The sequence below is a fragment of the Nyctibius grandis genome, chromosome 18, assembly GCF_013368605.1.
Source record: "Nyctibius grandis isolate bNycGra1 chromosome 18, bNycGra1.pri, whole genome shotgun sequence".
Taxonomy (NCBI): Eukaryota; Metazoa; Chordata; class Aves; order Nyctibiiformes; family Nyctibiidae; genus Nyctibius; species Nyctibius grandis.
The window spans coordinates 4,772,120-4,785,243 of NC_090675.1; the positions used below are offsets into that span (position 1 = coordinate 4,772,120).

Consider the following 13,124-nt stretch of genomic DNA (forward strand, 5'->3'; position numbering starts at 1 on the left):
ACAATTTAGGGAAGACAAATATGACAGAGAGGAAAACATTTATGTGCCCTTATTGGGAACAGCAAAAAGGTGGTAGACGCCCGAGAGGGCTCTGACAAAAGGCGAGCTGGCTGAGGAATTCAACCCAGGGCACGGTCCCTGTCTTGATCCTCTGCATCCCCGTGTATGGCCCAGCCGAGTTGATGGGGAGGTCTCACAAGAGGTCCGCAGGCTTTGGGATTACACTTCCAGTCTTTCAGTCCTAAGCAGCAAGGTGCTGGCTCGACCTTACACGAGCCTTGGGTGAAATGCAGGTTTTGCAGAACTCTGGGTTTCCAGAGTTACATGGCTGTAATGCCGGAGCGAGCCGAGGATGTATCCGCTCCTCCAGCCGCATCTTGTCTTCCCGTTCCTCCGCCGTAATCGGTGTAATTACGTTAAGAGACGCTGATCTGACACAAATCACACCATTAACAAAGGAGCACATCAGAAGGCAAATACTTCACCCTGCCAGCTGGCTTGGAAACGCAGCCTGATAGATAGAGATGTAGAGGAAATTGATTTTCTTTTCGATGCACAATGTTTTTTTTTCCTCCCTTCTCCAGCTGAACGCTCCCACCACGGGCTAGCCCGTGCTAGCACAAACCCAAAGGCATATTTTATTCTGTTTATTGTGGTACCCGAGCGGGCTCGGGAGGAGGTCGCAGCATCCCTGCCAGCCTCGGGGCTTCGTGCCCTCTCCTCTCACAGGAGTTTTAAATGAGAGCAGTCGCAGGTGAGGGGTTTTCTTACTTGACATCTCAATTTGTTATGGGCTATTTCATATATTTGCTAAATCTTCGGAGACAATTACAGGATTTAGAATTATTTCCTAGTAGTTAGACTACCACCGGAATGTCTTCTTGAGAAAAAGGCTGTTTGTATTTTGCCCCCCAAAAAAATCCCTGTTGACAGCAATTAACCTCTCCTCTGCTTTTCCACCCCATTACACCAAAGCGGATGGTGGTAACACAGCGGTACGTTCACTGCCTTGGCTTTGATCGCTTTTCATCTGCCTTAACAAAATTAATGATTTCCAACTAGCCATAGATCATTAAAAATTTAAATTTAAGAGTGTTCTCTTTACCTCAGTCTTGTGTAGTAAAATGCCACGTAAAATGAAGGGCAGCAGCAGAAGTGCGTGCTTGGCATTAAAACAAAATCGATGAAAATCACTTTTATTTCGCAGAGGAGCGTTAAAATGAAAGCAATAGTTACTCCCAAGCAGGATGGCATTGCAAAGGTGTCTAAAAGCTGGAAAGCCTAGGAGATGACTGTATAAATATATGGGAGCTTATGTTTTTTGTGGATCATTTAGGTCAAAAATTATATGAAAAGTACACGTTTTAAGGGAAAAATGGAAATTTAACATTCTTTTTTTTCTTTTAAATCATATTGGGGTGATTTTAGTTGCTTTTAGGTTAAATTATGGGGTTTAATTTGCTTTAAACAAGTTGTGCACCTCCTGCATTGCAAAGAGCATCCCAGATAACTGCAGGACCATGGAGGACCGGCCTCCTTACCTCTCTCTTTGGGGGACACCCATTTCTTTAAGTGCGACAGAAACAGATAAAAGGATTTCAATATAATCTGAGCACCAAGTGTGCTTTTTTTCTCAAGATTATCTGTAATTTCTCTGTTGAGATGGTCTCTCCCCACAATGGGTCGCAGTGGAGGGAGGGGGAGGCTGCCAGTGCAGAGGTGGCTGGGGGGCATGCGTGCCTGCAGGGATGCTGTTTGCAGAAGAAGGTGGGTTTTTTTGGGGGCAATGAGGCTGTTTTTGGAAAAACAAAGCCAGTGGTGCTCCCCAGTGCCCGGAGGAGGTCAGTGGCAGCAACCCCCTTCTGCCTTTGCAGCCTTTCGATGGTGGGACATGGCCCTGAGGTCACTGGTGCCTCTGCCAGCGCTTCACTGGCGTGGCTCCCCGGGGGCTTGGACCCAGGAGCACAACCCTCCTGGCATCCAGAGATTTTCCTTTTGATTTCCAATTTTTTTTGTCCCCACCGCTGGTATCTGCTCTGCGACAAACACCTTCAAACCCCCTTTTTCAAAGCAGAACAATCTCTCAGCATTAAAACAGAAGTGAGCGAGCAGGGGTGAAGCTCCAGCGCTATAAACACAGCACTTATCCTTTCTTGTTCTTTTCCTGAGGCACAGAGCTACAAAACAGGCTTAATTTGAGCCTTTGAAAAAAAAAAAAAATATCCAGCAGAAGTAATGTAGCACACACACACAAAATCTTTCTGTATGTTAATTTTTATGTGCTTTGATTGAAAATGTACACCAGCTCCATCTGTCCTATTCCCCAAACTCCCTACCACCCTGATAGATTATTTCCCATACTCCAATTAATAAAGTAGGGCAGGCAGTGTTCTTTAATTAAAAAAACCACACATCCAGGCATCCTTTTTATATATGTATTTTTTTAAATCACAAGAGCACAATCCTCCTCAAGACTTTGATGAGATGTGCCTCGCCTTGGAAACTCCTAGCAAGAAAAAAAAGAAAAGAGAGAAGTGCTTGATGGGGCGGTGATGGGAGCTGAGCACATCATGCTCCATCACCAGGTTGCTTTTCACAGTCCGTGCCCCTCTCCCTTCACCCCCCAGCCCTGACTTTTAACCCCCACGGGAGCAGCTGGATTATTTTTCCTTCTGATCCGTCTTCCTGTTATCCGGGTTGAATTATTTTTTAGTGTTCAGCTGGTCAGCGTTTCTAGTCTGAAGGTGAGAATTCAAGCAGGTAGTGTGAATAGCTGTGGAGCTTCAAAGCCTGTTTATAAGCATCTCCATGATTCCAGTCACCTTTTTCTTTGTCTATTTTGTGTCTCCTTTTCCCTTTCGCCTGCGTGCGTGGCGTCCTCGTGCTGATGAGAAGACAGAACCGTTGCCCAGCTCATCCCAGCCCTTGTGTTTGCTTTGCCCTTGCCTCCCTCCTGCTCCCTGCCAGCCTCATATCCCGCTGTGTCCTTCAGAGACCCCAAAACCCCCTGTTTTTCAGGGTGCTCAGCACATGGTGAGGTGGGTGCCGTTCCATCCCGGCTGTGGTCCGGCACTTTGGGATGCGCTCTGTACCTCGCAGCGCAGCGGCCAGGAGCCTGGTGGGATGCCTGCCGTGGTTAAGGCTGAGCAGCACATGTGGGTTACCAGGACAAAAAACTTTAATTATCTTTCTTAATCAGTGTGATTTCGTAATGGCACCTTGAAATCTTCACCTGAAATATTGAAAATGCCTTTGAGTTGCTGCCCACCAAATGAAATGCTTCTGAAACCTTTTCTGATCCATATGGGGAAGATGCTGCTGTGGGCTCCTCTCCCTCGCTGCCTGCCTGCGCTCCTGCCCATGCTCCTGCCTGCGTTCCTCCTTGACGGGAGCTATGCCAGGACCTCGTTCCCTCCTGCCTTGGACTCTAGCTTGGCTTTCCCTGCACCGACGTGACCCCTCTGCATCTCTCCTCCTTTACATTGTATATTTGCCTAAACATTTGGTGTGGTGGGTGCTGCCCGCAGGGTGCCCACGGGGGCAGGGTGTGTGTCACCCTGCGATTTGGGGGACCAGGTGATGGGCAGCATCACTTATTTCCCGGCTGGGTCTGGCAGGGAGCGGCCGTACTGCAGCCGCCAGCCGCTTATGGCAGGATCTGACGCCTGCAGCCCCGGCGGCTCAGCACCCCGGCTCACCGCGGTCTGCACAGAAACGAGGGCACCTGCAGCTGCCCTGGGCAAAACCCTGTGTTTTTCTCTTTTTCTGTTCCTTTGGTGCTGCTGAATCGAAGGGTTTCTGCTTTCCTGAGCCCGCTTGAGATGTTTGATGCGTATTTTGAGCTCCTTCAGATTGCTCGTATCTCTGCTCAGCAGATCTGGACGCACACCCCTGCCCTCGCCCCCCAGCCCCTCCCATTTGCTGGTGCCCATGTGCTGCAGTTTGGCAGAAAGAGCCTCCCCACTGAGCCCCTTCCTCACCCTGGTGCCATGACCCGCAGCCCCCGTTCCCCACCCCGCCGGCTCTCCCCGGGGCTCCTGGCTTCGGCGTGATGAGCCGCCTCATTTCTCCTCTGGCCCATTGTGCACATCCTGGCCCTAGCCCTGTCGCTGCTGCTTTTCCCCAGGAAATTCGTTTCTTTTTGATATCGCTCATCAGTTTGGAGTCGGTGGCAAGTGCCAGCCTCTCCTTCGGGATCCCTTTTTCTCGTGTTTTCCCCCGTTGCTGCAGAACTGACACAATTTCCCTGTTTGCTTTTCATCTGCTTTAACCTCAGGTTTTTTTTTTTTTTTACTCCTCCGGCACAGCCACGCAGCACAACTGCTGCTGCTTTGCCACGTGCCGTAAACGCTGCAATTCGGCCTCGCATCCCTGGGCACGTGTGGACCTTGAGCTGCTCAGGAGCGTGGCAGAGCTCAAGGGATGCTCGCGGGCTCAGGCATATCCCAACACAGGTCCCTGGTGTGCCCGCTCAGCTCACCGGGCAGTTATTTAGCTACTGAAAGCATCTCTGTGCCAAGGGGCCTCGGGACCGGAGGAATTTTAAGCTGCTAGGGACAGCGTTATCCTGGGTTTTGCTTTTGTTTGTGACCAAGAAACCAAGCTGCAGCACTCATGGCTCTCTTTTTCTTTCTCTCTCTCTTTTTTTTTTTGTCTTCCGTTAACTTGCGCTGTAGCCCCTAGACGGATAACATCATTGGAAAAAGCCTACGCTGCCTTGAATGGTACGTAGCTCAGTTGATGCATCGTAGATGGTAGCAGACAAGAAATGCACTTGCGTTTTAATATGGGAATGAAAATGTCTTAAACCCCCAAATTTCAGGTATTTTTTTTTTCCTCTCTGCTCTCTTTCCCTGTGATACCAAGAACTGAATGATGCAGGATGTGTTTAACAGTATTTTATTGTTGTTATTAATCCTCTCTGCATTTCCAAGCACCGTTGCTGCAGTCCCTGAGCATCAGTGCTGGTTCTGCTCCAAACAAACCAACCTGCCACATTATCCTCAGCTCATTCGTGTGTCATTGTCCATTCACAAGGAGAGCTTGCACAGATTTGGGTTCGGGGTTTTTTGCTTTGCTTTAACACATGCTCTGGGCCAGGGTTGGTGTGTAGTCATGTAGGCTCCAGGGATTTAACATATATACTAATTTCCAGGAGTAAAGAAGAGCTCTCCTGCCTGTGTCTGCAGCAGGGCACAGCGTTATCTCCGGCAGATCCAGCTTTGTTCCCATCAGCTGGGATTCTGGCTGCATGTCTAGATGTTAATTGCCTGCTCCCGCAAGTTTATAGCTCCGCTTTGAAAACATGCATATGTTGAGCTAATTCTAACTGTATTTAAACCTGAGTTACTGTGGAACAGCCTGAGTACAGTCAGTGGTTTACTCCGGATTTACGCAAGGGTGTAACTGAATTGCACCCATTGAAGCTGGAAGGCGAGGAGGTGTGTGTTTATCCTCTTAAGCTTCAGGGCCAGATCCTGCCCGCTGTAAGCACGCCGATTGCCTGGCTGAGCATTTCTTTGACACGACGGGGATTGCCTGAAGAAGGGACCTGAGCTGCTTTCCCGGCGGGATGTGTTGGGTGGTGGCTGTTTCCACAATGGAACAGGCATCATGCTGGGTGTTTGGATAACGGGAGGTTGTCACTCCAAGCGTGGTGGCCGGGCGGAGGACATGCATTGCCTGGAGCAGCACCCCGGGATGTGGCACGGGGAGGAGGAAGGCTCCACTGGGTACCCTGCCCGGCCATGCCGCAGCTATGCACGTGGCATCGTGAACCCAGACAAGCCATTCCTTATCCATGGGACACCTTGGATTTGGTTTCGTTGTGGTTTTTTGAAGTTACTAGAAGAATAGGCGGTGTTTTGGATTGTGTTGCCCAACAACAGACACCTGAACCCCCTTTTTAGTAACAACTAGATATGACTTGGTGGTTCTAAAAGAAACATTGAGCTCTGACAAGTCCTATTGGAAAAGAGCAAATAGTGCTTTAAAAATACAACCACTTTGTATGTAAGTGGCCATGGAGAGAGTGGGGCTCCTCGCTTCGCACAAGCAGGATTGGGCAAAAAAATAAGTCAATCGAGTGGCTATTTTTTTTAATTTAAAAATATATATACAATTGATAGCACAGAGCTGAAGCCAGCTGCATGCATAAACCTGCTTTATGGGAAGGACTCAGCACACCCCTGGGGTGTCAGTGGCTTCCTTTCAATTATTTCCCAAACCCAGACATCTAAATTCAAAGGTAGATGGAGATCCCTCTTGGCCGGAGCTGCCTGGGGACAGAGGGCCAGGTCCCTGGGGAGCGGTGCCACCAGCCAGAGCCTCCTCTCTGGCTTCTCTGTTATGCATGCTCAGTTCCAGGTTTTTCATGGCATTTGTTGGTGTCCTTGGATGGGAATTTGTGAGCCCTGCCCACCGCAAAGTGGAAAGAAACCCCTTGGGATCTTGTTTCTTGCACTCGGGTCGCTCGGGGCATGAGTGGAAAGGAAAGAGCTGCTGCGGTTTTTAGTCCCAGAGAATTAAATGAGTGAGAACACTTAATTTTGGTGTTTCTTTGTCTGCTACCATCTACACATCCATATGGGTGTGTATATACAGCCCAGAAACTGAGCATCGATGACAAGGAAGTCACAGAGGGAGCCCACAGGGTTTGCCCCCACCGGCCTGCCGCAGCCTCGGGAGCGGCACCGCGAGGCAGGGTCTTGGGTCTTGAAATCAGAGCTCCTTGGTGACATTTCTTTGATTTTCTCCTATTTTATTTTGGTTTTGCATCCCTTTCAGGCTGCTTTGTTGCTATTTCTGGATTTGAAGCGCGACGTGGCCCTGAGGTTCCTTCACAGAAATTTCTCCCTTTTTTTTTTCCTAGTTATATCCAGACAAAACTGTTGTTTCCCAGGTGGAGAAGAGGGTTTTTTGAGGCCGTAGCCTGCAGTAGTAGGGTGCAGAGATTTAAGGGTGGCAGCTTCTCTCCAGCACCCTTGGCAGCAGGGCGGCCCAAGGTGTGTGATCTCTGCTGGAGGTGCTGAGCGCCAGGCTCTGGGCCCCGTGCAGGGAGGCAGGGACTCGCATCAGGTTTTCAGCTTGGGTTTAAAACAAAAAGTACAAGCCACGTGGTTGTGTAAAACCAAAATCGAAATCATGTGATTGCTCAAAATCAGATTAAATAGCTGCAGACCAGGGGCAGAGGATGCTGGGGTCCCTCCTGCTGACGTTTGCAGAGCTCACCTTGATGTTTTAAAGAACCATCCTGGATTCCCACCCTGTGGCGTGGCAGCCTGGATGAAAAAGCGTGCCTTGAGTACGGTGAGGCTCATGGTGGTGATGCCTCTGTGCACGGCAGAGGAGGCCCCACCGAGCCAGCCCCGTGCTGGAGGGGTGATCCCGGCGAGAGGCAGATAAGGTTCGTTTACTCAGTGCTTTATACCTGCGGGGTGAAAAAGCATCAAAGGGGGCTGGTACTGACCCCAGTTGTTTTTCCTGGAGCCCCCTGAGGATGCTGAATAGCTGAGGGAAAAATCTACTGACATAGGCACGTTGTTTGAAATGAGAGAACGGAGGAGAAACTGTTTGGCACGATGAGGATAATTAAAAAAGCTAGTAAAGCCAAGCTGATTATATGGCATATTATAAAACAATACTGTACTTAGGAGCCCAGCTATAAAAGTGCTATCTCATTCCTTGATATCACTTGTGGGAGCATTCGTGGCACTGAGGGCCTGAGTCTCTGTTGCTTTGCATATTTTGCAGTCATTTACAGCACCGCAAAGTGGATGTAAAATGCTCTCAGCCATGGCAGCGTGTGGAAAATGCAGATTTGGCAGCATTTTATAGCTACTTTGCACGGTTCCAAAATGCGACGCAAGGTGCAAGCTCAGAGCAGCCGCCTCTGAGGTGTCCCCACACTGCGCTGGGGCAGGAGGACAGAGACACTGTCACACGTTGTGACAGTGGGATGGGTTTGCCAGGGGCTCAGAAAGAAACGGGGTATTTTATTCCTTGTCCTTTTTTGCTTTGCAGATGAGGACGATGCCAACAGGCTCGGAGAGAAGGTGATTCTCCGAGAGCAAGTGAAAGAGCTTTTCAATGAAAAATACGGTGAGTCTCTCGTCTGCACGCCTCGCCAGGCGGGTTTGTTTTTGCTGACAGCAGCCGTAGTTAAAATTAATTCGACTGAAGGCCTCTATTTATAGGCCGAGCGCCGGCAGTCTGCTGCAGCACAGGTTTCGTCCCACTGCTTCACGTTACAGCCTGTCCCCAGGGACGTTGCCATGTCTCGCTCCTGGCAGGTGGGACCGTGACCTTCTTGTTGACAGCTCATCCTTGGCGAGGGGAGGGAGGTTGGAAAAAGGCAGCCGAGGAGCAGGATTTGTTCACTCTGGCATCAGCTTTTGATGCATTTTTAACACGTCCTGAGCCAGCGTGAGCTGTGGTGTGTGCGCTCAGCGTGCCTGCCCTGTGCCCTGCTCTGCCTGCCGGGCTGGCAGCAAGGCTGGAGCCGCAGCCCAACACGGGACACGGCTGGGGAAAAGCTTACTGGAGCCACAGTGGAAAAGGAGGCCAGGAGACTGAAGAAGATTGGAAAATGCCATTTGCTGGCTCCTTGTGCTGGCCAGCAAACCTGACCTTCCCCCCGTTGCTGGGAAAAGGCACAGCAGGAATAACAGGCAGGTGGGGGGATGCCGCAGGATGCACGGCAGGATGCACGGCTGTGTGCTGCCTTGGGGGTGGATTTACCCCCTCGGAGGTGCCAGCGTATGGGCACAGCTCCCCGGGGAGGCTGGTGCCCGTGCTTTGAGCATCCCCATCTGCCCCGGCTCAGCAGCCCTCACCCCATGGCGGGGCTGAGCCCACAGGAGATCCCTAAATCCCTGTGTTCCCATGGACCTGGCACGGTTTATGGAGCACAAGATGTCAGGTGGGCTCTAGGGATGAACTCCCTGCAAGGAATGCCAGAAATGTGTCTGAGGGATGGCTCACACCTTCAGGTTTGGGGGCTGCAGAGGCACGAGGCGAGGGCAGGCTCTTACAATCAGGACCAGCACAGGAGGGAGGGATGTTCACACCTCCCCACTGTGCAGGAACTAAAGGGGTACCCAGAGAGGTGGGCAGCAGGTTTAAATTGTGCAGAAGGAAGTACTTTTAATGCAGCAAGGGATTAAAATGTGGTATTTCACTGCTATAGGATGTGGTATTTCACTGCTATAGGATGTTGTGGAGGCCAAAGGGATAAAGTGATTAAAAACCGGGCAGGAGCAATGTGGTGACCCCCAAAACTGCTGACAGCCAGAGCCGAGAGGAGACAGGCAAATCTCTCCCATTTGCCCTCTCTCCTGGGCTTCCTCCCACGCTGCTGCTGCTGGCCCAGCCGCGGGCTGGTACAAGCGTGGTGATGGGTATGCTCTGCACGGAGCAGAGGTGGGTGTGCCAGTGCTGGTGCTGTGAAACAGCCCTCACCTGAGGCTCCTGGCAGGATTCTAAATGAAGGCTAACAGAGCAGGCAATAAACTGGGCAGGCAGACATGTAATGGGCTGGGTGGGACATGGCTGCAGCAAAGGTCGGGCATCATGGCAGCTGTGGCTTCCCCAAGTCCTCCCAGGGCTCTTGGTCCTTCAGTTGGTTGGATCCGGAGCTCTGCGGGGTAAAGCCGGTGCGTTGTCCTCTGCTCTGCTGTTACAGGGGAGGCTCTGGGCTTGAACCGGCCCGTCATGGTGCCCTATAAACTCATCAGGGACAGTCCTGATGCTGTGGAGGTTACCGGGCTGCCAGATGATATCCCGTTCAGAAACCCCAATACCTACGACATCCATCGGCTGGAGAAGATCCTGAAGGCACGGGAGAGCATCCGGATGGTGATTATAAACCAGCTCCAGTAAGTTCCCCCAGCTCTGCGACCGTGGAAGGTTTCTGTTCATTAAGCGTTGCCCTTGCTTCTCCAGCCGCGAGCGGGGTAAGTCACCGCGGGGCCACCGGAGTGGGGCCATGCCACCACGTACCCGCAGAGGACCCGCTCCATCCCCAGCATCCACTGTCCTGTGCTGCAGGGAGGTGTTTGGCCACGAGTGGGCACAGCGAAGCCTCAGTAGGGCTGGTTTATCCCCTCTTCCTTGTGCAGTTTGAGATGATGATGCTGGGAAGGGACACGGCATGGGGCAGATAACAGGATGGCTGAGAAACCCAGCTGAGTTATTTGGGGTTGCTTCCCTCTGGGGAGCGGTGGGGAGGCTCCGTGTCCTATCTCCGCACAGGTGGGTGTTGGAGGAGGCAGCTCGGGGTCAGGGTGTGGGCTGTGTCCCAGCACAGGCACGTCGGGGAGAAACGCTGGGGTCCCGCCGGCTCTGACCCTGCTTGTCTCTTACACAGGCCGTTTGCCGAAATCTGCACTGAGGCCAAACAGACAGGTAAGGGGAGGGCTAAGAAATAACCGAGGCTTTCCCTGCCCTGCGGCAGGGAGAACATAGGGGCAAAACGGATGGGCATCGTGGGGAGGCCTTCGAACCTCCCACGTCCCCCAGGGGAGGTGGGGGAGCAGATCCTGCCTGGGGAAAGTCAGGCTCAGCATCTGTTCAGGAGCAAACCATCCTCTTAGAGGGCTGCACTTCTGAGAGCTGGGGAGAGACTGGGCTGTTAGACTCAAACTTTCAGCCTGTTCTGGAGGATCTGATTATCCCTTTCCCGTTAGCAATTTACTCACCATGAGTAATTTATTCACTGCTTAAAGCCCTTAATTTGAGCCATCGTTTAGCAGTTGAGCTTCTAAGGAAACAAGGTTTCTGTGATCGCTGCGAATGCGTTTCTCTTTCTGTCCCATTCTCCCCAATAAATATCATCCAGTTTTAATCAAATGTGTCAGAATTAGCAGTCCCAGAGATAATTAAGATCCTATTAGTTTTATGGAAATAGGTGGCTGGGTAGAGGAGAGAGATACGGCAAGCAAGAGCATCCTGCAACCTGATGTAAAGAGAGATGCATGAGAAACTTCATATATGCAGATATATATGGGTACATCATATGTGCAGATATATATGGACATATCCTCATCAGAGCTGGCACCTTCACAGCCCCAAAGCATCCAGCATGGACACAAGTCTGTAGGATATCAGGCTCTGCAAGTGCTGGAGTTTGGGATTTGCCTGTTTTGAGGATTTTCATGGCCGGTGCCTGAGGAAAGCTAGGAGCTCCACGCCAGGTCGTGGAGGCCAAGCCCGCGTCACCAACGGTGGCACAGGGGATCACCACGGGGGGATGCTGAGCGGGGGCAAGGTCGGAGTGGCAGGATGGGTCCCCGCATTTAGGGGCCACTCGCAGGGCTCAGACACCTCATGGCTTCCCTCTCTCCCTGCAGAGAAAGACACCAGCGTTCCCAAAAGGAAGCGGAAGAGGATCTCTGAAGGGAACTCGGTATCTTCCTCTTCCTCATCTTCCTCTTCCTCCTCTTCCAATATGGAGTCTACATCATCAACAAATCAGATCTCACTTGTGGTAAAGCCTTCCAAATATTAGGGGGGTTACTGCCTACCTATCTTTCTGCTTCAGGATGCTGCTCTCCTCGAACCGCCACCACCTCCCTCCGCCTGACAAACACTATAAAGTGTGATGTAAAATGGCACCAGCAGGTTTGGCGAAGGAGGGGACGCACCTTTGGGGCTCCCTTTTTCCTGCCGGGTTTGTCTGGAGGAGGTCAGCGGAGCAAAGCACCCGCCGCCCCTCTGGGCTCTCCCGCATCCATCCTGCCGAGTGCCTCGGGGGGATGCTCAGCGTTACTGGGAGCCGCACCTGAGACAGGCTCGAGCAAATCCCCCGACCCCACTGGGTTAAAACATGGGTGCTCCGGCATCGCCTTGGCCCCATGGTGCCTCTCAGCAGGACCCGGTGGTTCCCCTGTGATCTGGGCTGTGCCGGGCTCTGCTCCGGCTCCGTCCCGGGAGCGATGCGGAGCTCCGGCATGCAGCGAAACTGCAAAAATAGGAAACGAAATCAGGGAGATGCATCCAACTGTGCTCCCTCAGGGCCTGGCTTTGGTTGTGGATGATACCAAATGCTTTTTAGAAAAAAAAAAAAAAAAAGGCAAGAGAAATATAAACGTAGAAGGTTTTTTTCATAACATGTCAGAGATCTGATGTGTGCATGGTTTTGTGTTGTGTCCTAACAGAGACTTTTGCCTTCTTTTTCTCTCCCTCTCTTTCAGCAATGGCCCATGAACATGTACATGTTAGACTATGGTGGTCTAAACGTCCAGATCCCAGGACCTATTAACTATTAGACCTCAATACCGAATAAGAACCTCAAATGAAAGAATAAATAAATAAATGTAATTTATGTAAAAAGTGTATATTCCAATATGTATCAATGCCTTTTAGTTTTTCCAATGATTTTTACACTATATTCCTGCCATCAAGGCCTTTTTAAATAAAAATAAAAAGTGTTGCCTTGCTCTTAAAAGTACTTATTTTATTACGTATATTATTGATAAATAGCATTTATAGCTAAGAGTAAGTGCAGGAGGGCACCCCCAGACAGATCTTGTCATGCTTTGGCTGCTCAATAAAATCCTTAGTGTCACCAGTGCTTGAAACCAAGAGGTTTGACACGTTTTAATACTTCATTTAATTTAGATCAAAGGTGTAAAAATTTATGGGCAGAGCTGCAGGAGGAGTGGTACCAAACTGCAGCGGTGACAGACAAGGGAACCGGCCCTTACGAGCACCGGAGACCTGCGCCCGCGAGTCCCGTTGGCTCTGGAGCAGAAGCGGGTTTGGATTAAGCAGGAAGGAGGTTTCAGGCCCCCAAGAAGCGAGATCCCCCCAAGCCCTCTCGGGTCCGGCCGCCTGCCACCCCAGAGCTGGAAAGGCACAGGAGCAATTTCGGTTGCCTGCGTTTAACCAGCTTCTGAACCAGGAAAAGATTTTCATCCGGTGAAGTTCTTCCCTGTTTCTGATTTTCTAAGAGGCTTTTGCCTTATTGGGGGGAAGGTCCCACAGTAAGTACGGGCTGATCCCACCGCTGCTCCACAGGTTCCACAGTGCTGGGCCAAGAGCTGCGAGTGTCATCGCTGAGAGCGTCCAGGGGAGCCCCTGGGCTTCTCCGCGTGCCCTGGGCAGCTTCGCCCCATGTAAGAAGC

At 51.2% G+C, this 13,124-nt stretch overlaps 1 protein-coding gene across 1 annotated transcript in view; it reads left to right on the plus strand.

The window, feature by feature from the left end:
* The window catches only part of GTF2IRD1 (GTF2I repeat domain containing 1), a 41,964-nt gene extending 29,600 nt beyond the window's left edge, over positions 1–12,364 (plus strand). The window contains exons 22-26 of the mRNA XM_068415514.1: positions 8,023–8,100; positions 9,683–9,875; positions 10,367–10,404; positions 11,349–11,485; positions 12,192–12,364. Of these exons, the coding sequence (XP_068271615.1) occupies positions 8,023–8,100; positions 9,683–9,875; positions 10,367–10,404; positions 11,349–11,485; positions 12,192–12,266 (521 nt within the window). The 3' untranslated portion in view covers positions 12,267–12,364. The remainder of the gene's footprint in view (positions 1–8,022; positions 8,101–9,682; positions 9,876–10,366; positions 10,405–11,348; positions 11,486–12,191) is intronic.
* The last annotated feature ends 760 nt before the right edge of the window (positions 12,365–13,124 follow it).